At 40.8% G+C, this 26,394-nt stretch overlaps 1 protein-coding gene across 1 annotated transcript in view; it reads left to right on the top strand.

The window, feature by feature from the left end:
- The window catches only part of TEX11 (testis expressed 11), a 295,156-nt gene that overhangs the window by 35,119 nt on the left and 233,643 nt on the right, over window positions 1–26,394 (top strand). Inside the window, exons 5-7 of the mRNA XM_017349668.4 lie at window positions 9,986–10,066; window positions 10,158–10,277; window positions 14,952–15,032. Coding sequence (XP_017205157.3) covers window positions 9,986–10,066; window positions 10,158–10,277; window positions 14,952–15,032 — 282 coding nt within the window. The remainder of the gene's footprint in view (window positions 1–9,985; window positions 10,067–10,157; window positions 10,278–14,951; window positions 15,033–26,394) is intronic.

Below are 26,394 nucleotides of genomic sequence, written 5' to 3'. Positions count from 1 at the left end.
CTCTCATGTGAGATGCTGGTATCTTAATGGTTAGGCTAAGCATCTGCTCCCTGGAATGATATTATTTAATTTTTTTAAAGATTTATTTATTTTACTTGAAAGTCAGAGTTACACAGAGAGAGGAGAGGCAGAGAGAGAGAGAGAGAGAGAGAGAGAGAGAGAGAGAAAGAGGTCTTCCATCCTATGGTTCACTCCCCAGCTGACCACAATGGCCGGAGCTGGGCCGATCTGGAGCCAGGAGCCTCCTCCGGGTCTCCCACGCGGATGTAGGGGCCCAAGGACTTGGGCCATCTTCTAGTGCTTTCCCAGGCCACAGCAGAGAGCTGGACAGGGTGTGGAGCAGCCGGGTCTTGAACCGGCGCCCATATGGGATGCCGGCGCATCAGGCAAGGGCGTTAACCCACTGCGCCACAGTGCTGGCCCCCTGGTATTATTTAATTTTAAAAAGTTTTTCTGATGAAAAATTTAAAGCATTGAGTAAATAAGGGAAAGAATATGGGATTTGAAGTCTTAAAACCTAGGATTTAATTCCAGCTCTGCAACTTAGCAGCTATGTGACTTTGAAAGATGACTTAATTCTTTCATTTGTAAAATGAGAATAATATTATTACCTTAGAGTGTTATAGGGTTAAAATTTTTTTGTGAGAAATGCTTTGAACACTATGAAATGTGTAGCTAAGTATATAATAGAAGTATTCCTCTATGTAAATGCTATGACAACAACCTGATAAATCCCATATTATATGTGATATAATAAAGCTGAGTTGAATACATGGTTAATCTTGTGTTCTTCCCTCCTTTCAAAGATTGTAAACATTCTGATGCCTTCAAGCAGTTGTTTTGTCCAACTTTTATAGCTGTTTTCAGTAGGAGTGTCAGATTGAATCAAGGTGTTCCATCGTGGCTGGAACTGGAAGTCCTCCTCTTGCATTCTGTTTTTTTAAAAAAGTAATGCCTTTTAAACAATTATTTTCCCCCAAACAATATATGCATGCTTATATAAAATTAAACTGACTAAATCGATCTTCTATATATAAAGATAATTGAAAATGAATCTTGATGTGAATGGAATGGGAGAGGGAGCAGGAGATGGGAGGGGTGCGAGTGGGAGGAAAATTGTGTGTGGGGGAGCCATTGTAATCCATAAACTGTACTTTGGAAATTTATATTTACTAAATAAAAAAAAGAAAATAAATAAAATTAAACTGTTGAGACATAATAAAAAGTAGTAGTTTTCTGCTACCTCCTTCTCTATCCACTGTCTTGCTTCCTAGAGGCAAGTACATGTTTTTAGTGGAAAAATATTTTTCTCTGTGTTCTAAAATGATATTTTATTATAGAAAACCTCAAACACACACACACACAAAACAGATAAGATGATTTCTCCATTACTCATCATTAAGCTAGCGTAATCATCAACTCATGGCCATACTTGTTTCTTTCATATCTCCTCCAATGGCAACCCCTGACCCCATTGGATTAATTTTTTTTTTAAATTTATGGGGCATGAATTTGGTGCAACAGTTAAGAAGATGCTTGGCATGCCCACATCCGTTATTAGAGTCTCTGGGTTTGAGTCCTGGCTTCATTCCCAGTTTCAGATTCCTGCTAATGTGTACTTGGATAGGAAAATCTAGATGGAGTTCTGAATTCCTGGCTCCTGGCTTCAGCCTTGATCAGCTTTAGCTGCTGTGGGCATTTGGTGGTGAACCAACTAAAGGGTGATCTCTGTCTGTCTCTCTCTGTCCCTTTGCCTGTTGAACAAATAAAATTAAAAGAGATCTCCCATCTATACTGGTTGACTCTTCAAATGCCCACCACAGCCAAGGGCTGGGCCAAGATGTCAGGAGCCAGAATTCAGTCTTGGTAGGTCTCCTGTGTGGGTGTCAGGGACCCAAGGATTTGAGCCAAGGATGTACGTTAGCAGGAAGCTGGAGTTGGAGCTGGGACTTGAACCTAGGAACTCCTATATGGGATGTGAGTGTCCCAAGTGGCATCTTAACTGCTATGCCACATACCCACCCTGTTGGATTATTTTGAAGCAAGTCCAACATGTATGATTTTGTCTATAAATATTTCAGGATGTATCTTTAAAATATGTGGTATCATTTTATTAAACAAAGTCAATACCCATTATCATACCTGTTAAAATCTAACAAATGTTTCCTAAAATTATTAGCTATGCAGTCCTTCTATTCCCCTGCACCCACTTGGTTTCTTAGAATCAGGAGCAAAGAAAGCCCATACCTTTGTATTTTGTTAATATGTCTTTTTCTATCCACACATATCTCCTTTTTTTTCATTTGCTGAAAAACAAATTAATTTGTTGAGGAAATCATGTTGTTTGTTTTATAGAGCTTCCTAAATTTTGAGTTCTGATGATTTTGCCTTCACAGTGTCCCCTAATATAGTCCTTTGTTCTTGAAACTGATAGATCTAGAAGCTTGTTTTGATTCAGGTTTGATTTTTGTCAGAAAAATTTATAGACAATATGTTGTGTTTATATCAGGAGGCACTGATAGCCACTTAGCTCTTTTTTGTTCTGTTAGTGCCTTTTGATGATTATTGCCCTGGGTCCGTTTTTCTGTAAGGCTTTGCATACTCTAATTCTGCATTCCCTCTTTGTTTATTAGCTGGAATAGAGAGAGACTCCCCTATCTGCTATTTGGTTACTCTGAAGTACAGTTTGTATAAGACAGATTAAATGCTTGTTTCTTGTCTTTTACTTAATAGTTTTCAAAATAATGAATTGGCTCCCTAACATCTTCAAACAGTGACCAAATAAATAAGTTTTAAAAATGTATCACTGGGATCAAATTTGTGGTGCAGTGGGTTAAGCCACCACTTGTAACATTTTAAAGCACTGATTTGATCGTAGTTGCTCTACTTCCCATCCAGCTCCCTGTTAATGTGCCTGGGAAAGCAGAGGAAAATGGCCCAAGAACTTGGGCTCTTGCCATCCCCTTGGGAGACCTAGATGGAGTTATAGGCTCCTGGCTTTGGCCTGGCCCAGCCCTAGCTGTTGCAGCCACTTGGGGAGTGAACCAGTGGCTGAAGGATCTTTCTGTTTCTCCCTCTCTCTATTACTCTGCCTTTCAAGTAAGTAAATAAATCTTTTAAAAAGTATCATTGTGAATTCATGTATTTTAACATAGTTAATGAATTTCCATCCATTGTAGTTATTATTAATCTTATTGATGCACAGTGTTCTATCTTGAGCCTATTAGTAGGAGCCTCTTTAACTGGTTCTGAGTCCTTTTGACATAACCGCAGTAGTCTTAATAGTTTTTTTTTTTTTATTCTTGATAGATGAAGTGTCTGGGCTTATCGTGTATATTTCCTGCCCTAGACTTGGATTCAGGCATTCCTCCAGTCTTGTTTCTTTTTAGTGGAGAATGCTATTTAGAAATCACTGGGGGCAGCGAGTTAAAGCCCCAGCCTGCAGTGCCGGCATCCCATATGGGCACCAGTTCGGGTCCTGACTGTTCCTCTTCTGATTCAGCTCTCTGCTTATGGCCTGGGAAAGCAGTGGAAGATGGCCCAACTTCTTGGGCCCTTGTACCCACGTGGGAGACCTGGAGGAAGTTCCTGGCTCCTGGCTTCAGATCAGCTCAGCTCTGGCCTTTGTGGTCATTTGGGTAGTGACCCAATGGAATGGAGGACCTCTCTCTCTCTCTGACTCTACCTCTCTCTCTGTAACTCTTTCAAATAAATAAAATAAATCTTTAAAAAAAAAGAAATCACTGGATAGTACAAGTTCTTATTGCAGTTGCATTGGTGACTGTTTCTAGACCTTCTTAGTGAAGAGAGCTATAAAATCTATTTAAAAAAACAGAATGAGGTCATACTTCTATTTACAATTGATATTTAGGATGATAAAGTTTTTTTTAGCTTCTTTGGTTTTCTATATGCATCTCTTTTCTTCAGCATAGTCCGTCTTGGCACCCAGCATCATTAATATAATGAACATTTGTTTCAAAATATAGCAATATCAGTATTATTACTAATTATATGATTTCCAAAAATGGTTTAATAATTCATCAGGGATGTACAGTCAAAATATTACCTTAATATTATTAAAATAGAAGTTAGTTTAAATAATTCCTTTCCCTGTGATTTAGCTAGCATCTTGATGCACAGTTAGGTCCATTAGTTGCAATTTTCTTTTGATTTATAATGATAATTTTTAAAATTTTGATTGAATTTCATTGTGTAATTATGTAGAATCTTTACATAATTTCAAGGACAAATCTAACAAAAGTATATTCAGATATGTTTAGCTTTTCTATCTATCCCTTCTGCTCTGTTTCTTCTTTTTTGTAGATAGCCATTTTATTTTATGGTTTATTTTTTTAAATAGAAGCAAATAGGTATATACTCATTTTCCCTCCCCTAGTTGCTATTTTTAAAAAAAAATATTTATTTATTACTTGACATGCAGAGTGATAGAGAGATACGCGTGCATGCACACACACATACACACACACACAGATCTTCCATCTGTTGGTTCACTCCCCAAATGGCTGCAACAGCTGGGGCTGACCAGGCTGAAGCCAGGAGCCCAAAACTCCTTGAGGGTCTCCCATGTGCCCACCTCTAGTTTCTTAGATCAATGGTAATATTCCAATATATATTCTTCTGTACCTTATTTTTTGCTCCATTTAACCATTTAGCATTATGTCTTAAGGATCATTTTATAGCAATGTATATGAGAGATCCCTCATTTTTATATTTATATAATTTTTTTTTGACAGGCAGAGTGGACAGTGAGAGAGACAGAGAGAAAGGTCTTCCTTTGCCGTTGGTTCACCCTCCAATGGCCGGCGCGGCCGGCGCGCTGCGGCCGGCGCACCACGCTGATCCGATGGCAGGAGCCAGGAGCCAGGTGCTTTTCCTGGTCTCCCATAGGGTGCAGGGCCCAAGCACCTGGGCCATCCTCCACTGCACTCCCTGGCCACAGCAGAGAGCTGGCCTGGAAGAGGGGCAACTGGGACAGAATCCGGCGCCCCGACCGGGACTAGAACCTGGTGTGCCGGCGCCGCTAGGCGGAGGATTAGCCTAGTGAGCCGCGGTGCCGGCCCTATTTATATAATTTTTGAAAAAAGATTTATTTATTTGAAAGGCACAGGTGATACAGGGGGAAAAAAGAGGGAAGGGGAGAAAGAGAGAGAGCTTCTATCCTTTGGTTCATTCTCCAGATGCCTGTAACAGCCAGGGCTGGACCAGGCTGAAGCCAGGAGCCAGGAACTCCATCTAGATTTCCCACGTGGCAAGAACCCAGGTATTTGGGCCAGCATCCACTGCCTTCCTAAGGACATTAACAGAAGGTTGGGGCTGAAGCAAAGTAGCCAGGACTCGAATTGGCACTCCAATATGGTATGCAGGTGTCCCAGGTGGTAGCTAAATCTGCTGTGCCATAATGTCTGCCTCTAGTTACATAGTTTTCTTTTTTAAATTAAAAGTGTTTAATAATTTTTAAAATTTTAATATTTAGCAATTTTTAACATTTTCCACAGTCACTTCATATCTACATATTATATTATATGCATACACATTCTGTTTTTTCTTGTAAACAGGGATATTAATATCACAAAATGTGGGATTCATGACAATGGTCATAATGTGGGGTTAGTTACATAATTTTCCATTGATGTGTATATCTTACCTGTATTCAGCCAGTCCTCTGTGATGGATATTGGGGTGCCTCAGTGAATTGCCTTGTGCATATATCTTTGCCAGTTTTTAAGGCTATTACTTGTAACCACTTTAGTTTTCACTCTTGTGGTTACTTCCATTATTTTAATCATGCTTGTATACTTGTACCACTATAATTACTTTGGGAGGACTACTATAACAAAATATCAGAGGCTGGGTGGCTTAAACAATAGAAATTTGTTTTCTTACTGTTCTGGAAGCTTCATGATTAAAGTGCCAGTGGATTTGGTTTCTTCTGAGTACTCTTTCCTTTACTTGCTAATGTCCGTCTTCTCTGTCCTTACATAGCCTTTCCTCTGAGCATGATCATTGCTTGCTTCTCATTATGTGTGTAAATTTCCTCTTCTTATAAGGATACCAGCCAGATTTCATTAGGGCCCACCCTAATGGCCATATTTCAGCTTAGTTACCTGCTAAAGACTTTATTTCCAAATACAGCCACATTCTCACATTCTGGGGTGATGGAGGTTAGGACTACAACATAGAATTTTGAGCGGACACGGACATGATTATGCCCATAACCATAACTAATTCTTTTTTTAAAAAAGATTTATTTATTTATTTATTTGAAAGAGTTACACAGAGAGAGAAGAGGCAAAGAGAGAGAGAGAGAGAGAGAGAGAGAGAGAGGTCTTACATCTGATGGTTCACTACCCAGTTGCCTGCAATGGCCAGAGCTGTGCTGATCTGAAGGCAGGAGCCAGGAGCCTCTTCCAGGTCTCCCACATGGGTGCAGGGGCCCAAGGACTTGGGCCATCTTCTGCTGCACTCCCAGGCCACAGCAGAGAGCTGGATCAGAAGTGGAGTAGCCGGGCCTCGAACCGACGCCCATGTGGGATGCCTGCGCTTCAGGCCAGGACATTAACCCTCTGTGCCACAGTGCTGACCCCCATAATTAATTCTTGATTTATAAGGTTTATACATAAGCTGATTTCTGTTATAATAGATGAGGATTTATCTAATACTTTCTTATATTACTTCTAAATTTTTGCTAGTTATATGAGGGAACTTTGAAAAATTTGTTTAAAATTGAAATTAAAAGACAAGTTTAAGACATTGGCAGTGACCAAAACTGCTCCAGCTCACAAAAAAAATTTGTTAGATAAGATAGACAGAGACTTGCAGACCCAGGACAGGCAGGGTTTGCACTACACCTCTCATAAGCAAGAAGCAGCGATAGAAGATATAATTTACACCCTTCAACATCCCTTACGATTAAGGGAATGGAGTCTCTGAGGGGGAATATTGTAGGCAGGCATATAGGATTAAAATTAATAAGGTTTGTGAGCTCAAAGACCATGCCTTCACCATGTCCCTGTGTGACCTCGTGTCCCTGTCTGACCACACCTGTGTGCCCAGCGGGCAATCAGGCCAATTAACTACTCCCTTTTGGAAGTAGATTAAAGGCCTGGGAAACGGTGGGCCCAACCCCCCCCCCCCTTTTTTTTTGCCTCCTTTTTTCTGTGCCTCCAGGGTGCGTGGTCTTCGGGCCACCTGCCCCAGACTTCCTGGCCAGCATGCTCTTCCACATGGCTGACTCCTGGTACTTGGTATGAACCCAGATTTCGCTCTCTTAGATAGGGCCTTCGATCTCCTATGCTTTTCTTCCACTGAATAAAAAGGCTTAAAACTTAAAAAAAAAAGACAAGTTTATTTTGGTGCAAAAAGTTTTTGAAATCCATGCATATTTTTTTCATAATATGCATTTTCTGCAAAATTTTTGAAGACCCCTCTATGCATACATTTCAACATTTTTTGCACCAAACATCTTTTAATTCAATTTTCCATGAACTTTTTGAAGTACCTTCATATAATACTATTTTAAATTTATCTGATGGTTACCTTTTAAAATTTTTATCTATTTAAAGTTTTATTTCCATAAATTTTGGACATTATATGCTTTCCACTTTGTCCGCCTTGTGAGTATGGTAGTACCTTTACCATTGTCTCTGCCTTCTCTTTTCCCCATTAACTTTCCAATTTCTGTCACCTCTGATTTGCCTTTTTGGTTTTGTTGATCCCAAAGAAAGAAAACTAATAGGAAAGGTTATTGATTGTTACTGTTAATGAACTCTTCAACTTTCAGGGAGAGGTCAACTGCCTTTTGTTTCCACTGTTCTCACTTAGGGCTTTTGTCATATTTTGCATGTTTGGGTGTGATTTTCTGCTTCATCTTATTTGTTTCAGTGATTCTTCATAAATGCAGGTCCATCGAAAATAACCCCTTGTTTTCCAGAACTATTGTTTAAATATTTTTTTAAAGATTTATTTATTTATTTGAAAATCAGAGTTACACAGAGAGAGGAGAAGCAGAGAGAGAGAGAGAGAGAGAGAGAGAGAAAGAGAGAGGTCCTCCATTTGATGGTTCACTCCCCAGAGCTGCGCCAATCTGCAGCCAGGAGCCAGGAGCTTCCTTCAGGTCTCCCACGTGGGTGCAGGGGCTCAAGGACTTGGGCCATCTTCCACTGCTTTCCCAGGCCACAGCAGAGAGCTGGATTGGAAATGGAACAGCCGGGTCTTGAACCGGTGCCCATATGGAATGCCGGCGCTCCAGGCCAGGGAGTTAACCCACTGTGCCACAGCGCTGGCCCTTAAATAATTTTTTTTAAGTTTCATTTATTTGAAAGGCAGAGAGTGCAGGGTCGGGGAGCGGGAAGGGACAGAGATTTTCCGTCCGCTGGTTTACTTCCCAGATGCCTACAACAGCCATGGCTGGGCCTGGCAAAGCCATGAGCCAAGAACTCCATCCTCCTTCCGAGTCTCCCATTAACAGGAAGCTGGATCAGTAGCAGAAGCAGAGGTGACAGTCAATTCCAGGCACTCTGATACGGGATGTAGGCATCCCAGGTGGCAGCTTCACCAGCTGCACCAAGCCTGCCACCCAATACTCATATTGAATAAGAAAAACTATGTATGCATTTTCTCTCATTTTTTTTTTGCTTTCAAACTTTTATTTAATGAATATAAATTTCCAAAGTACAGCTTATGGATTACAATGGCTTCCCCCCCATAACGTCCCTCCCACCCGCAACTATATATTATCATTTCTAGGGACTTAGGATAAGAAGAGTTGGCTGTAATATGTGCTTATTAGTCTTCCATTTTGATTCAGTCCTTGTTTGCTTCCATAGCATTTGTGTATATTACTTATCAATTATTGATTTAGTTATCTGTCAGTTGCAATAATGTGAGCTTCTTCATAGTACCTGGTCTGTAGTGTATACTTAGTAAACATCTGTTAGGTTAATCCAAAATGTTACTAGAAATGACATTAAAAACAGGAACCAGGGTGGGCACTGTGGTACAGTGGATTAAACCAGTTTCAGGTGCCTGCATCCCATATCAGAGTGCTGGTTGAATCCTGGCTACCTCTGCTTCTGATACGGCTTCCTGCTAATGTATCCTTGGAAGCAGCTCAAGTGGTTGGGCCCCTACTTCCCACGTGGGAAATCTGTGTGGAGTTCCTGGCTCCTGGCTTTAGCCTGGCCCAGTCCTGATTGTCGTGGGCATTTGGAGAGTGAAATGGTGGATGGAAGTTCTCTCTCTCTCTCTCTCCCCCCTCCTTTTTAACTAGATGAAAATAAATAAACATTTCAAAAATCCTAGAATGCAGATGTGTTAACTCATATGCTAATATTATAGAACTTTCTTCAATTGTGTGAGACATTAAGTTTTCAGAACTTTCTCTTCCTATCTAAATTATCCCAGAGGTTTTTTTTTTTTATTATTTATTTAGTTGAAAGGCAGAATGACGGGGGAGGATGGTTGAGAGAGAGAGAGAGAGATCAATTGATCTACCATCCCAAATGGCTGCAACAGCTAGGGCTAGGCCAGGCCAAAGCCAAGAGCCTGTAATTCCATCTGGGTCTACCACATGGGTGGCAGAGGCCCAAGTTTTGGAGCCATCGTCTACTGCCTTCCATCTGATACATTAGCAAGGAGCTGGATCAGAAGCGTGGAGTAGCCAGGGCTTAAACTGGCACTCTGATATGGGGTGCAGATGTCCCAAATGGTGACTTTTAAAGTATTCCTGTAGCAAATGTGTTTTAGGCCTATTCTTTTTTTGTTATTATTTTTATTAAGATATTTTTTCTTGAATTATGTAATACAAAGTAGAACACAAAACTCTCCTAAATGCTGACTGTTCCTTTTTGTTTTCTGTAGGTTTTGTGACTGAATATTGATAGAGGAGCATTTTCTCCAATATCCCCCAACCAGTCTGGGGAGATGTGAACTTTAAAAAATTATTTTTCTAACTTTTCTCTTCTAGATGAATATTAAAACAGGAAGAGGCTGGATAGATATTGGAAAAGCTGTGCGTTCTGATGAATTTTTTGAAGCTGCCATTGTTGTAAGTTACCTTTGATTTTTAGCTGTGGCAATTATTAGTAACATCTGTGGCTGTTCTCATCCCCACATTGTATTGCATTTTTATTTCCCAGGGTCTGGAGCACTTATATGTCAGATTAGTGGAGAGGAGTTACACTGAGGCACACGTGATCATTCAGAAGGTGGCTGTGGAGAAGGACCTCTTCAAAGTCTATTCTCACCAAGCAGAGTCAGTAGGTATCATAGGCACACAAGCCTTACTACGGGGGCAAGTTATAGATGTAAATGCAAGAATAATGAGAGGTAATCTATTAGAAGAAAATCAAATGTCACTGGCCATTTATAGGATGCTATATTTGATCTTTGGATCTTGTCTAATGTCTCAAGGAGACATGACTAATGGTGACTGGATCTGTATGGGAGTGAATGGGGGTAAATGACTAATATATATTTTCAACCACTGCATGTAACATCTGTCATTTATTTGTGGCAGCAGCCTTTTCTTGCAACACCTGTCTCCGTGACTGTCTCTTACATTCAGTCTGTCAAATATTCAGTCAAATATTTACTTGAGAAGAGTCTTTTCATTTGCTGTTGTTTTTCATTTACTATTTTTTTTATTTTAAAGATTTATTTATTTATTTGAAAGTCAGAGCTACACAGAGAGAAAAGGAGAGGCAGAGAGAGAGAGAGAGAGAGAGAGAGAGAGGTCTTCCGTCCTCTGGTTTACTCCCTAATTGGCTGCAATGGCCGGAGCTGGGCCGATCCAAAGCCAGGAGTCAGGAGCTTCACCCAGGTCTCCCACGTGGGTGTAGGGGCCCAAGGACTTGGGCCATCTTTCACTGCCTTCCCAGACCATAGCAGAGAGCTGGATTGGAAGTGGACCAGCCAGCACTTGAACTGGCACCCAAAAGGGTTGCCAGCACTGTAGGCGGTGGCTTTACCCACTATGTCACAGCGCTGGCCCCTTGATAATTTTTTTAAAAATAAAGTTTATTTATTTATTTTGAAAGTCATAGTTACAGAGAGAAAGAGGAAGAGACAGAGGGATCTTCCACCTACTGGTTCATTCCCTAGATGGTCACAACAACCAGTGCTGGGCCTGGCTGAATCCAGGAGCCAAGGAGCTTCATCCAGGTCTCCCATGTGGGTGGCAATTACCCAAACATTTGGGCCATCTTCTGATGTTTTTCCCAGGCCATTATTGAGGAGCTGGATTGGAAGTGGAGCTGCTGGGACATAAATTGACACTCGTGTGTGATGTCAGTATCACACGTGGTGGGTGGCTTTGCCTGCCGTGCCACATTGCCGGCCCCTTGATGATGCTTTAAAATATCTCCTGTTATCACACAATGTTCAAAGTTGTACTTTGCCTCTGTTTGCATTGTAGGTTTCCTCATTTTGTTATAGTTAGGTGTGCATTTTCAGTTGACAAAAAGCAGTGATGAATTTGCTTAATGTAATTATGTAATCCTGGAAATGAAAGAGGCACTAAAGTCATCTAGTATAGCCCCCTTTTTTACTTTTTATGATTTTTATTAAGATATGATTTATATACCATAGAATTCACCCATTTACAATGTTTAATTCAGTGCTTTTAGTGTATTCACAAAATCGTTGAGGCCATTTGCGGAGTGAACCAGTGGATGGAAGACCTCTCTCTGCCTCTGCCTCTGCCTCTCTGTAACTCTGTCTTTCAAATAAATAAATAAATCTTTTTAAAATAAGAGAGTACAATGTGAGATAGGGATATAGCTTCATTTACATGTGGTTATCCAGTTGTCCCAATATCATTTATTGAGAAGACTATTCTTTCCAAATTGAGTGATCTTGATACATATATCAAAAACCAATTCATCATAAATGTGGAGGTTTATTTGTGGACTCTTATTTCTATTCCATTGATCACAATGTCTATTCTTTTTTTTAAAATTATCTATTTGAAAGGTAGAGTTAGAGAGAGAGGGAGGGAGGGGAGAGCGTCCAGAGATCCAATTGTTTGCTCCTCAAATGTCCTCAACAGCTGGGGCTAGGCCAGGCTGAAGCCAGGAGCTGGGAATTCCATCAGGGTCTCCCATACAAGTGTCTTGGGGCCCAAGTACTTGTACCATCTTCAGCTACTTTCCCAGGCTCATTAAAAGGACACTGGATCAGAAGTGGAGCAGCCAGGACTCTCTCTCTCTGCCTATGCCTCTCTTTAGCTCTGTCTTTCAAATAAATAAATAAATAAATAAATATTTTAAGAAGGATTAATAACATTAATATGTGGTGTCTCTTTCATAGGAGCATAAGTTTTTGGGAGATCCAGAAATGTAAACATGCATTTCAGCAGGGTAATTGCCTTGAAGTAATGTGGATGAAGTTCTTCAGTAAAACAAAGGATTAGTAGTTTATTTTGATGTGAAAATTAAGAAGATTGTGAATTTTGGGGGAGTATAAAAGGGACATAAAATAGATATTTTAAATTGCAGAGGAGAATGAGATTTTTTAAGGTTTATTTTATTTATTTGAAAGGCAGAGAGAAAGAGAAAGAGAGAGAAGGAAAGAGAGAGAGAAAGGGAGAGAGAGATCTTCCATCCATTGGTTCACTCCTCAAGTGGCCACAGTAGCCAGGGCTGGACTAGATTGAAGTCAGGAGCCAGGAGCTTCATCCAGTTCTCCCACATGGGTGCAAGGGCCCAAGTACTTGGGCCTTCTTCTGCTGCTTTTCTCAGGCCATTAGCAGGGAGCTGGGACTCAAACTGACATCCATATGGGATGCTGGCACTGCAGGCAGTGGCTTTACGTGCTATGTCACAATGCCGGATCCATTTTTTAAGGTGAGAGATGAAGTAATTTTTAGAGGGATACAGTAGGAGGATATGGCATGCTATAAAGTACTTGAGGAATATGATAGAGTCTGTCCACCTGTGTGGGAAATATACTGCAGAAATCAACAAAGGGGAAAACTCAGTTTTATTGAGCATCTACTATATGCTTGACATAGTACTAGGAGCTGTAGTGTTCCTAATTGCTTAGCTGGAGTGAAGGTCCTATTGAAGTTAGCATAAATTCGTAGAGGGTCCATTTAGCATAGTTTACAGTGGATGACAGTGCCCTCTCTCTGTCTCTCTGTCTCTGTCTCTCTCTGTCACATAAATAAATAAATATAAATAAATAGTCTAAACAAAATTTTAAAAGTAAAATACCGTATCTGTTAACTAAATTCTTCAATTCTTAAATGGCTGACCCAAGCCTCTTCTATAAATGCTTAATAAATCTTTACATATTTATTTTTTATTTGAGAAAATCTTGCCTTTGATGGCTCATTCCCCAGATGCCCCCTGGCCCAGGCAGGGTTGGGCCAAACCAGAGCCAGGATTCTTGACCTCAGAGTGGATTTCACATGTGGGTGACAGGGTCCCAGGTGTTTGAGCCGTCATCTGATGCCTACTAGTGTGCATTAGTAGGAAGCTGGAATTGGAAGCAGATCCAGGCACTCTGATTCAAGGCAGTCTGATATGGGATGCAGGCAATATGGAAACATATTTCAAAATCAGAGTCCTAACTGCTGTCCAAACACCTGCTACAGTTTCTGTTCATTTAAGTGTGTTTAGTCATAGGGTGGTAGGGCTAAAGGGAATCCCAGGGATACTGTAGTGCGGTTTCTTCACGAGGAAACTGAAGCCATGAGAGCTTAAGGCTCAAGGTTGCACATAATAAATGGCCAAGTGACTCCTCTGGATTCAAGATAGGATTGCACTGAACTGCCTTTGTAAGGGATATTCGCAGTAGTCAAGACTTTCAGGTTATTGTGAACTTGTTTTAAGGCAAAAGACTTCTGTTTAATTTAATTCCTCGAATGTGGAGATAAATACAAGAGCTATTTAAGTCCGAGAAGCGCCTATTACACATCTGTTATACATGATATAATAACATAAGGTATCACACCAGTTTCTGCATTTCTAGAAAAAGTAAATGACTTCCACTCATTCAGTACTAGCCTTGTGTTACCAAAAATTGTTACTACTTAATTCCTCTGTATTTTGAGCTGGCTATTGTGTTTGACTAGATCAACTAATATTGCTAAAAAGATTAGGGAAAAATAAGGCTTTTCACCATTTTTAAAAAAGATTTATTTTCTCTTTATTTGAAAGAGTGACAGAGAAAAAGAGACACACACAAAAAGATGGAGATCATTTTCCTCTGGTTCACCCTTCAAATGGCCACAAAAATCTAGATTAGCCAAGGCTTAAGCCAGGAGCCTAGAAATCCATGTAGGTCTCCCATATGGGTGGCAGGGGCCCAAACACTTGGGCCATCTTCCAAAGCTTTCCTGGACACATTAGCAGAGAGCTGGATCAGAAGTGGAGCAGCTGGGACTTGAACCTGTGCTCTGATATAAGATGCTGCCATCACAGGTGGTGGCTTAACCCTCTGTGCTATAATGCTGACTCCTAAAAATAAGACCTAAAACAAAAAGATCTTATTTATTTGAAAAGCAGAGTCACACACACACACACAAACACACACACGCACAGAGAGAGAGACAGAGACAGATATCTTTTATCTGCTGGTTCAGTACCCAAATGCCCACAATGGCTGGAATTGGGCCAGGCTGAAGTCAGGAGCCAGAAACTCCATTCAGGTCTCCCACGTGGGTGGCAGGGACCCAAGTATTTGGGCCATCACCTGCTGCTTTTCTGGGTATATTAACAGAATGTTGGATTGGAAGCATAGTATGTGGGACTTGAACTGGTATTCCAATATGGGATGCTGGTGTCCCAAGTGGCAGTTTAACCTGCTGTGCCACGATACTTGCCTCCAAAATAAGACATTTTAACACTAGTTTAAAAATTCTAAAACAGACTTACGGACAAATTCTTTGTCAGTTCATTTTAACTGATAGTTGACATTCTTTTCCTCAGGCAGTTGCTCAAGGGAATTTTCAAAGAGCATCTACATGTGTGTTGCGTTGTAAAGATATGTTGGATAGGCTGCCCAAAATGGTGAGTGCAATTTCTGCATTTATTGTTCAGAAGTTTTAAAACATGCTATATCATATTCTAAGAAGAATTACTACTTCATTAAAACTTTTGGAGATTCTGTTTGAGATCAGTCCACTTAGATGATCTTAGAAATATTTCTCTTTGTTCTGTACAGAAAGGATGTTTGAAAAGGCAATATGGGTTATTTCTTGAAATTTCTTTTATTGTCAATCCATCTGACATTTCTTCCATATTTTGTGTTACACAATGAAAGAAAAACATGAGTTTATTTCCTTGCTGACAAGGTTGACAGCAGTTAATCATGTTACTTCCATCGTATGTTTCTATACTGGGATTGACGATGTGAGAGATTTGATAGGATGAAGTCTGCTTCCTGGACTGGATCTCATCAGAATTCCTAAATTTATATTTTTAAAAGTTTATCTTCCTTTTTCAGTTTTCTCCTCCCATTTCAATGCCTATGCCTGCTTCAGGTTTTACTGTTACGAAGAGAATCCATAACAGATATAGTTAGATATTATGGAGAACATTCCCAGGACCCTATGAATTGTACCTATTTATGAGATTGATCTTACTCCCCCCCCCATTCAGTGTTATAATGTAGAACTTAATTTCCTAAGTAGTTATATATTACCTATTATGCACCAAGCACTCTTTGAGGCTTTAAAAATCTTAAAAGCAATTTTGTTTTTACAGACACATTCTAACACTTGTATAAAGAACTCCTATATACTCTTTGCCCAGAGATTTCCGATTCAAGTTTTACAGATTTCAAATTTCTATAGAAAATTGATTCAATCTAGGATATACACAGTCCCCAGTCTCCTTCAGTCAAGAACATTTCCTCATTCTTGCCTTGACATTCAAGACCTTGACAGTTTTGAAGATTACAAATCATTCTGTAGATGTGACAATCTGGATTTATCCAAAACTTCCTTACAATTAGAACAGTTTATGAATTTGGAGCCAGAAAAATCAGACAAGATTCTGTGTTCTCAAGTCTTCCTGTTGGGTGGTCAGTATTCATTTATCCTTTCGTTGGTGGTGAAAACTTTGAGCTTCTGATTAAGATGATGTCTTCCAGATTTTTCACCATAAATCTATGCATGATGACAATCCTTTGTTGTTCATAGTATTTTAGAAAGTGATACTTTGAGATTGTGAAAAACCTGGTTTTTCATCTCACTTCTATTTATTTATTTACTTGAAAGGCAGGAGTGACAGAGAGAAGGGGGGAGAGAGAGAAAATAGATCTTCCATCTGCTGATTCACTCCCAAATGGCTGCAAAAGTCAGGGCTGGGCCAGGCTGATGCCTGGAGCCAGGGACTCCAATCTGGTCTTCCACATGAATAGCAAGGGTGAAAGTACTTAGCCTATCTTCTTCTGCTTTCTTAGGCACATTACCTGGAAGCTGGATCTAAAGCAACACTCTGATATAGGGTGCCAGCATCACAAGTGGTGCTTAACACTGCACCAGAATCCTTGGAAGTGGCTGCTCCACTTCCAATCCAGCTCTCTGCTACGGCCTGGGAAAGCAGCAGAAGATGGCCCAAGTGCTTGGGATCCTGCTCCCACCTAGAAGACCTGGAAGAAGCTCCTGGCTCCTGGCTTTGGATCAGCTCAGCCCCAGCCATTGCAGCCATTTAGGGAGTGAAGCAGTGGTTGGAAGACCTCTTTCTCTCTGTCTCTCTGCCTCTGCCTTTCTGTAACTCTGACTTTCAAATAAATAAATAAATCTTTAAAAGAAAAGAAACCACAATCAAATTCAAGAACATGAAGGTTTTCTTCATAGTTTTAGAGCATAACTTTTTTTTAAAAAATGTTATGTATAATTCTATTTGGACATCTACCTTTTTCAAAAAAATTATTATTTTTATTTATTTGAAAGGCAGAGAGATAGAGACACAGAGATCTTCCAAACTCTGATGCAATACCCAAAGTACTGGATAGAGTAGATAGACTCAGTCAGGGCTGATCCAGGCTGAAGTCATGAGTCTGGAACTCAATCTGGGTCTCTCACTCTGTGGCAGGGACCCAAGTATTTGAACTTGAACTTGATCAAGTACTTGAACTTGATCTGCTGTCTCCCAGGGTATGCATTACCAGGAAGCTAGATTGGTAGCAGAGTAGCCAGGACTGGAACCAAGCACTGTGATAAGGATCCCAATTGGCATCTTAACTGCTGTGCCAAACACTTTCCCATGCAGAAACTTTTTAGTTTGATGTAATTTCTCTTGTTCATTTGTGGTTTTGGTGCCTGTGGTATTGGAGTCATATCCAAAAACTCATTGCCAAGACAAAAGTCAAGAAGTTTTCCCTTTATGTTTACTTTTAGGAGTTTCATGGTTTCAGGGGTTAAGTCTTTATTTTGGATTGATTTTTGAAAATAGTATGAGATAAAGGTCCAATCTCATTATATTGCATGTTGATGTTTGATTTTCCCAACACCAGTATTGGAAGGACTATATTTTCCATGTGTTCTTGGTATTCTTATTGAAGATCAGTTCTTTGTGAATGTGTGGATTCATTTATTCTGTTGCATTGGTCTCTATGTCTGTTCTTACTCCAGTATTGTCTTAATTACTCTCTCCAGAGAGTTCATGGGAAATGCATATTATGCAAAAAAATCTATATATGGATTTCAGTTTTTTTGCACCAAAATAAACTTGTCTTTTAATTTCATTTCTTCATGATTTTTTGAAGCACCCTTGTATTTTGAATTCTTTGTTCTTCTTGCCAAAGATTGCTTTGGCTATTAGGGGTTTTTTGTTTTCAAATCAGTTTTAGGATTTTTTGAAAAGATTTTACTTATTTATTTGAAACGTAGGGGTTACAAAAAGAGGGAGAGAGAAACAGAGAGAAAGGTCTTCCATCTGCTGGTTCACTCCCCAAATGGCTGCAATGGCTGGGGTTGAGCTGATCTGAAGTCAGAAACTAGGAGCTTCTTCTAGTCTCCTATGTGCGTGTTGGGGCCCAAACAATTGGGCCTTATTCCACTGCTTTCTGAGGCCATAAGCAGAGAACTGGATTGGAAGAGGAGTAGTCAGGAGATGAACCAGTGCCCATATGGGATGCTGGTGCTACAGGTGGAGATGTAGCCTATTATGCCACAGCATTGGCCCCAGGATTTTTTCTTTTTTCCCCCAAAAAAACTTTTATTTAAGGTATACAAATTTCATGCATTTCATAAATACAACTTTAGGAACATAGTGATTCTTCCCACCATACCCATCCTCCCACCCGCACTCCCACCCATCTTCTTCTTCTGTCTCCTATTCCCATTCTTATTTTTTATTTTCAATGAACTTTATACCCATCAGATTAACTCTATAATAAGTAAAGAGTTCAACAAATAGTTTGAAAAAAAAAAAAAAAAACTTCCTCAACAGTCGAGACAAGGGCTGTTCAAAGTCATCACATCTCAAAAGGGTCAATTTCACTTCTATAGATTGCCCTATAATTAGATGCATATATGTTTATTATAGTCACATCTTCCGGTTGAATTGATCCCTTAATCAAAACGTAGTACCCTTCTTTGTCTCTTAACAGTTTTTGTGTTAAAGTCTGTTTTGTCTGATATTAGGATGGTTACACACTAGCTCTTTTTGGTTCCTGTTAGCATGGAATATCTTTTTCCATTCTTTCATTTTCAGTTTGTGTGTATCTTTGTTGATGAGATGTGTTTCTTGTAGATAGTAAATAGAGGGGTCTCTTTTTTTAAACCATTCAGCCAGTTTGTATGTTTTAGCTAGAGAGTTGAGGCCATTTATATTCAAGATGACTATTGATAAATAATGAGTTGGCCCTGCCATTTTTCCATAAATATTCCTATTGTTTACTTTGGATTTTCTTCATACTTTTACTGGGAGATTTTCTGCCTTCACTTTATTTCATAGTGATGACCATGTTTCTGTGTATAGCACATCCTTAAGCATCTTTTGTAAGGCCGGACAAGTGGTGATGAATTCTTTCAATTTCTGTTTGTTATGGAAGGTTTTTATTTTACCTTCATTCATAAGTGAGAGCTTTGCAGGGTTCAATATTCTGGGTTGACAGCCTTTTTTTGTCTTAAGACATGGAATATATCTCAGCAATCTGCTAGCCTGTGGGGTTTCTGATGAGAAGTCAACTGTGAGTCTAACTAGAGATCCTCTGAGAGTAATCTGGTGTTTCTCTTGTACACATTTTAGAGTCTTTTAGAATATTTAGAATATTTTCTTTATGTTTTATTATGGAGAATTTGAATACAATCTTTTCTGGTCATGTCTATTAAGAGTTCTATGTGCTTCCTGTACTTGGACATCCCTTTCTTTCTCCAGATTGGGGAAGTTTTCTGTAATTATTTCACTAAACAGGCTTTCTGATCCATTCTCTGTTTCCATGCCTTCAGGAATTCCTAAGACCCATGTGTTGTGTTGTTTGATAGTATCCCATAAATCTCCAACACTGTTTTTTAATTTTTCTAATTTCTTCTTTTTTTCGTCTGACTGTAAAATTTCCAGAGATTTGTCTTCTAACTTGGATATTCATTCTTCTGCCTCACTGAGTCTATTGTAAAAGCTTTCCACCACATTTTTAAATTCGATCTGCTGAATTCCTGAATTCCAATATTTCATTTATATTTCTCTTTAAAATCTTAATTTCATGGGAAAAATGTTCATTCATGTCATATATGGATTTCTTTAATTCATGGATTTGCTTCAGATTACTTCTAAGTAATCCTATAATTGATTTTTTGAATTCTGTTTCCAGCATTTCTTCAATCTCTTCATTTTCACTTTTTTAAAAAAAAAATTATTTATTTATTTGAAAGTCAGAGTTACACACAGAGAGAGAGAGAGAGAGAGAGAGAGAGAGAGAGAGGGAGGTCTTCCATCCTATGGTTCACTGCCCAGTTGGCCGAAATGGCCAGAGCTGAGCCGATCCGAAGCCAGGAGCCAGGAGCTTCTTCTGGGTCTCCCACGTGGGTGCAGGGGCGCGAGGACTTGGTCCATCTTCTACTGCTTTCCCAGGCCATAGCAGAGAGCTGGATTGGAAGTGGAGCAGCCAGGTCCCAAACCGGCGCCTATATGGGATGCTGGCACTGCAGACCAGGGTGTTAACCCGCTGTGCCACAGCGCCAGCCCCCATTTTCACATTCTAGTATTGCAGTATTGTTGTATTCCTTTGAAGGTGTCATGTTGCCTTCCTAATTCTTGCTCCTTGAATTGCTGTGTTTTTTTAGGGATTTGTAGAGATAACTTTTTGTTTTTTATTTCCCATGTGATGGCTTTTATCTTTGAACTATGCCTCTGTAGCTTAGTGGACTGCTCTTTTAGTGATTACACAGAGGTGTGTGCTGGGTGTAGCCAGGGAGCTCTGTTCAGTACTCCAGGATGAAGGGAGTGTCCAAGGTGACTCCCTTGTTTGGTGTGGTAAATCTTCTCTCATTTTTTTTTATCAGAGGGGAGGTTTAATCTGCTCTGTTGGCATGTTCTCTTGCTCATCTCTTCTCCAAGGAGACCAATGCCTGGGTGCTAGCCCCAGTGGGTACAGTTTTCATCTGCATTGCCACAAGAACCACACAAAGGATCCATGCAGTCCTCCATGTGAGCACAGATCCTGCAGCAATGACCCTCTCCAGGGAATCAGGGAGCACCAAGCATGTGGAGCCACCCTCAGTGACTGCCTAAAGACCCAACCACACTCTGTGCCCTCTCACACATCCACAGTGTTTTTACAGTTCCAGCAGACAAGGCTGCACAGTAATGAGCACCCAATCCCCTGTCATTTCACCCAGTCAAACTCAGGCATCTCCTCTTGACTGGTTGCTGGGCACGTGGACATACGCTACTGCAGCTGTCATGCATGTCCTAAATGGTGCCTGCCTTCTTTCGGCTAGATACAGGATGCCAGTGCCAGGTGCTCAAGGAAAGAGAGATGCCCCCCCCCCTTTTTTCCTTCTAGGTTGGCAGATACACTGTCCCCCACAGGGCTCCAAGCCGGATTCATGCCAGGCTCTTCCTGCAGCTTTATTGCCAGTGGCTTGGGCTACTGCAGTCTGGTCTCACCTCACTCTCCAAAGCTGGTGCTGAGGCTCTTGACTGCTAGGGTCCTGAGTTGTGCATGTGCACACCTTCCAAATAGATCCACAGTGTCCCTCTAATTTGTATGGAGTTTCCTCCACTGCTTTTTCCCTTACACTTCCTTAAGATTGCACTCTTTCTACTTTTTTAACCTATCTTCTCCTAGACTAGAGCATTAAGCTCCCTCCCTATTCCGCCATCTTGGAATCTCTGATTTTTTTTCTTTTTTTTAAGATTTTATTTATTTATTTGAGAGAGATAGTTACAGTTACAGACAGTGAGATGGAGAGACAGAGATAAAGGTCTTCCGTCCACTGGTTCACTGTCCAAATGGCCACAATGGCTGGAGCTGCACCGATCTGAAGCCAGGAACCAGGAGCTCTTCTGGGTCTCCCACACGGGTACAGGGGCTCAAGCACTTGGGCCATCTTCCACTGCTTTCCCAGGCCACAGCAGAGAGCTGGATCAGAAGAGGAGCAGCCGGGACTAGAACCCGGATTAACCTGCACCTCAGCACTGGCCTCTGATTTTTTCTTTCTATCTGTAAAAATGTTACTTGGATTTTGATAGAATTTCTCTTTTTTTTTTTTTACAACCTATGCACATCCTCTGATAGGCTTTATTTATTTTTTATTTTTTTGACAGGTAGAGTTATAGACAGTGAGAGAGAGAGACAGAGAGAAAGGTCTTCCTTCCGTTGGTTCACTCCCCAAATGGCCGCTCCGGCCGGCACTGCGCCAATCCAAAGCCAGGAGTCAGGTGCTTCCTCCTGGTCTCCCATGCGGGTGCAGGGCCCAAGCACTTGGGCCATCCTCCACTGTACTCCCTGGCCACAGCAGAGAGCTGGACTGGAAGAGGAGCAACCGGGACTAGAACCCGGAGCCCATATGGGATGCTGGCACCGCAGGCGGAGGATTAACCAAGTGGGCCACAGCGCTGGCCCCAAGATTTTGATAGAATTTCATTGAATATATAGATAACTTTGTGTAGTATAGAAATTTTTAGCAATATTTCTTCCAATTCACATATACAGATTGCCTATTGATTTATATGTGCATTCTTTACTTTCCTTCATTAATATTTTATTATTCTCAGTTCAGGATCTGGCATTGTGGTGCAGCAGGTTAAGATGCTGCCTGCGACACTGGCATCCCATATAGGCACTGGTTTGAGTCCTGGCTGCTCTGCTTTCTAGCAAGTTCTCTGCTGAGGCACCAGTAAAGGCAGTAGAAATAACCTGAGTACTTGTAGCTCTGCCACCCATGTGGGCTACCAGGATGGAGTTCCAGGATCTTGGCTTTGGCCTGGCCCAGCCATAGCTGTTGTGGCCATTTGGGGAGTGAAGCAGTGGATGGAAGAACTTTCTCTCTCTCTTTCTCCCTTCCTCCATCTCTCCCTTCCTCTCTCTGTCACTTTGTTTTTCAAATAAGTAAATAACTCTTTAAAACTATATACATATAATTCTCAGTGTAGAAATATTTTACTTCTTGGGTTAAGTTTATTCCTAAGCATGAGTATTTTATTCTTTTCGCTGCTATTATAAATAAGTTTGTTTTCATATTTCTTTTTGGATAGTTTGTTGGGTTTCTTAAAAACTTATTTATTTATTTAAAATCAGAATTACAGAGAGAGAGGGAGAGACAGAGAGAGATCTTCCATCTGCTGGTTCTCTTCCCAGATGGCTGCAACAAACAAGGCTGGGCCAGGCCAAAGCTAGGAACCAGGAGCTTCTTCCAGGTCTCCCATGTGGATGACAGGGGCCTGAACACTTGGGCCATCTTCAGCTGTTTTTCCCAGGCCATTAGCAGGGAGTTGGATTGAAAGTGGGGCAGCTAGGACTTGAACTGGCGCCTATATGGGATGCCAGTGTTGCAGGCGGTTGCATTACCTACTATGCCACAACACCAGCCCCAAGTTTCTTGTTAATGTATAGAAATGCCATTGATTTGGTGTGCTACTTTTGTATTTTTTTTAAAAAATTAATTTATTTCATTCTCTTTTTTATTATTTGACAGGTAGAGTTATAGACAGTGAGAGAGAGAGAGAGAGGGAGAGAGAGAAAGGTCTTCCTTCCGTTGGTTCACTCCCCAAATGGCCAATCCGGAGCCAGGAGCCAGGTGCTTCTTCCAGGTCTCCCATGCGGGTGCAGGAGCCCAAGCACTTGGGCCATCCTCCACTGCCCTCCCGGCCACAGCAGAGAGCTGGACTGGAAGAGGAGCAGCCGGGACTAGAACCCGGTGCCCATATGGGATGCCGGCGCCGCAGGTGGAGGATTAGCCAAGTGAGCCATGCCGCCGGCCCCTCGTTCTCTCTCTTTTTTAAGATTTTATTTTATTTGTTTGAAAGGGAGAGAGAGAGAGAGAGGGATATATTTCATCCCTTGGTTCACTTCGCAAATGCCCACAATAGCTGGGGGTGGGCCAGGCGAAAACCAGGAGCCTAGAACTTCATCTGGGTTTCCTACATGGTGGCAGGGGCCCCAGCACTTGGGCCGTCTTCCACTGCCTTCCTAAGTACATTAGCAGGGAGCTGGATCTGAAGTGGAGCATCCGGGACTTGAACTGGCACTCTGATATGCAATTCCAGTATCGCAAGTGGCAGCTTAATCTGCTGGGCCAGAATGCCAGCCCTGATCATGTGGATTTTTATCTTCCTGAGTTTTAAAAATTTATTAAATATTTATTTTTTGTTATTTTATTTTTTATTTTAATGTGATATTAGCATAAAGAAAACAGATTCAGTGTAGTTGATGGATACAATTCTAAGAATATACTGATTCCCTTCCCCTCTCTCCCTTTCCTTCATTTTCTTTCTTTCTTTCTTTCGTTCTTTCTTTTCCTTTCTTTGTTTCCTCCATCCTTCCTTCCTTCTTTTTTAGCTTTTTTAGATAACATATTTTTAATTAACATTACAGTTAGTACTCCACGAAATAAAGAGATCAATAAGTAAGAGGATCCTAGTTCTCTGATAATATAGGCAAGGGCTATAAACAATAATCAAGTGGAAAGATGAGCATTTCATCAACATTTAGTAAATTTTAACAGGATATATTTCTCTTCCAGTTTTTTGACTGTGGTATATCACATTGATATATTGAACCACATCCCAGGGCTAAACCCCACTGGATTGTGATACATAAACCTTTTAATGTCTAATTATTTTTTTGCTGGTATTTTATTGAGCATTTTTTGCATCTGTGTGTTTATCAGGGAAATTGACCTCTAGTTTTCTTTTCTTGTAATGTCCTTGTCTGGCTTTTTTATGAAGGTAATGTTGATCTCATAAAATGAGTTTGGAAGTGTTTCATGTTCTATTTTTTGAAAGAGTTTGAGAAGTATTGGTGTTAATTCTTTAAATATTTAGTAGAATTCAACAGTGAAAGTTTTGGATTACTGAGTCATCATTGGTCTGTGCAGACTTTCTAGTTCTTCTTCTTCTTATTTATTTGAGAGGTAGAGTTGCAGAGAGAGAGGGAGAGACAGAGAGAAAGATCTTCCATCCTCTGGTTCACTCCCCAAGTGGCCACAATGGCCAGAGCTGAGCCGATCCAAAGCCAGGAGCCAGGAGCTTCTTCTGGGTCTCCCACGTGGGTGCAGGGGCCCAAGTACTTGGGCCATCTTCTACTGCTTTCCCAGGCCATAGCGGAGAGCTGGATTGGAAAGTGGAGCAGCCGGGACTCAAACCCGCACCCATATGGGATGCCGGCGCCACAGGTGGAGGCTTAGCCTACTATGCCACAGTGCCTCCCCTTCTGTATTTTTAATTTTGTCTCTTATAACAAAAATCAAAATCCTGGTCCCAATTATCCTTATTATATTGGATTTTTAAAAATTTCTTTGACAGGTACAGTTATAGACAGTGAGAGAGAGAGACAGAGAGAAAGGTCTTCCTTCCGTTGGTTCACTCCCCAAATGGCCGCTCCGGCCGGCACTGCGCCAATCCGAAGCCAGGAGCCAGGTGCTTCCTCCTGGTCTCCCATGTGGGTGCAGGGCCCAAGCACTTGGGCCATCCTCCACTGCCCTCCCCGGCCACAGCTTGGCCACAGCAGAGAGCTGGACTGGAAGAGGAGCAACCGGGACTAAAACCCAATGCTCATATGGGATGCAGGCACCGCAGGCGGAGGATTAACCAAGTGAGCCACCGCGCTGACCCCATTCTATTTGATTATTTAATCACTTACCTGCCTGTTGCCTGCATCTCCTCTTCTATTCTCTGCACTGGAAAGATGCCTTCTCCTCATGGTCTTACTCTCTATTTTGGTCCTCTCCCCTTACATGCCCACCCTCCTCACTCTGCTCAAATTCCTTATGCCAGATCATTATTCCATGCTGATATTTTCTTACCCTATTTGGGCCCTGACTCTGCATGCTTGTTGTCTTGGGTAGATTAATAATATTTTCTTATGCTACAATGATTGTATAGAATCTTAATGGGGAGAGCATTCAGTCCTCAGTGTCTGTCCCTCTGAAAAACTATAAAACTATAGAGATAAATTCCCCAAATACCTGTAATTCAAGTTGCTAATGCTGTAGGCTACTGCCATAGGGATAGAAGGATAGAAGGTACACAATAACTGGACAGTAGTCATTGGTGACTTGACAAGATACCTCTAATCCTTTCAAGATGATTTTGTGAAGTTTCAAAAGAGGCAAAATCCAACTGTAATTCAAGTTCAAGTTAATTAGCTTCTAATTTGAAATATATGCCACAGAACCCTTTTAGATATCTCATGGAAGTGTTGTAAAAGCAAACAATGAAATGGTTAGAAATGAATGATGCATTAGTGTCCAGCTTCTATAAGGTACATAGTAAAATATTAATTACTCAGAATAAGGGGACATAGTGATTTTTCTAACAAAACTTCCTGGCTTAGTGAGAAAAAATTCTTCCATTTTGAGAATTTATTTTAAAAAATGTTTGTATGTACTTACCTTTGTGAATAGAACATATTCATTCTTCCTTGGATATCTGAGACTCTTGTAAGACAGTGTTTGTGATCTGTATACAGGGTTCTAGCAGAAGATACTAAATGGTGTGGCTAGTTGTGAAACACCTCATAGCTCTGAAAATCAGTAAAAGAATGGACGTCAACATGGTCTTAAATGTCCCTTCAATACCAAAATTTCTGGTCTTCAAATTTTACTTTTTAAAACGTGCATTAAAATCTAAAAATTATTTGAAACAAAGGGAGGGAGGGTCTGAGAAAGAGCGAGAGCTCCCATCCTCTGGTTCACTCTCCAAATGCCCCCAACAACTGGGGCTGGACTGAGCTGAAACAGTAGCTGGGAATTCAACT

This window comes from Oryctolagus cuniculus, chromosome X, assembly GCF_051225735.1.
Source record: "Oryctolagus cuniculus isolate XC-2025 breed Fujian yellow rabbit chromosome X, ASM5122573v1, whole genome shotgun sequence".
Classification (NCBI taxonomy): Eukaryota; Metazoa; Chordata; class Mammalia; order Lagomorpha; family Leporidae; genus Oryctolagus; species Oryctolagus cuniculus.
The sequence above is the reverse complement of the archived record's forward strand: the minus strand, read 5'-3'. Positions and strand labels throughout refer to the sequence as shown.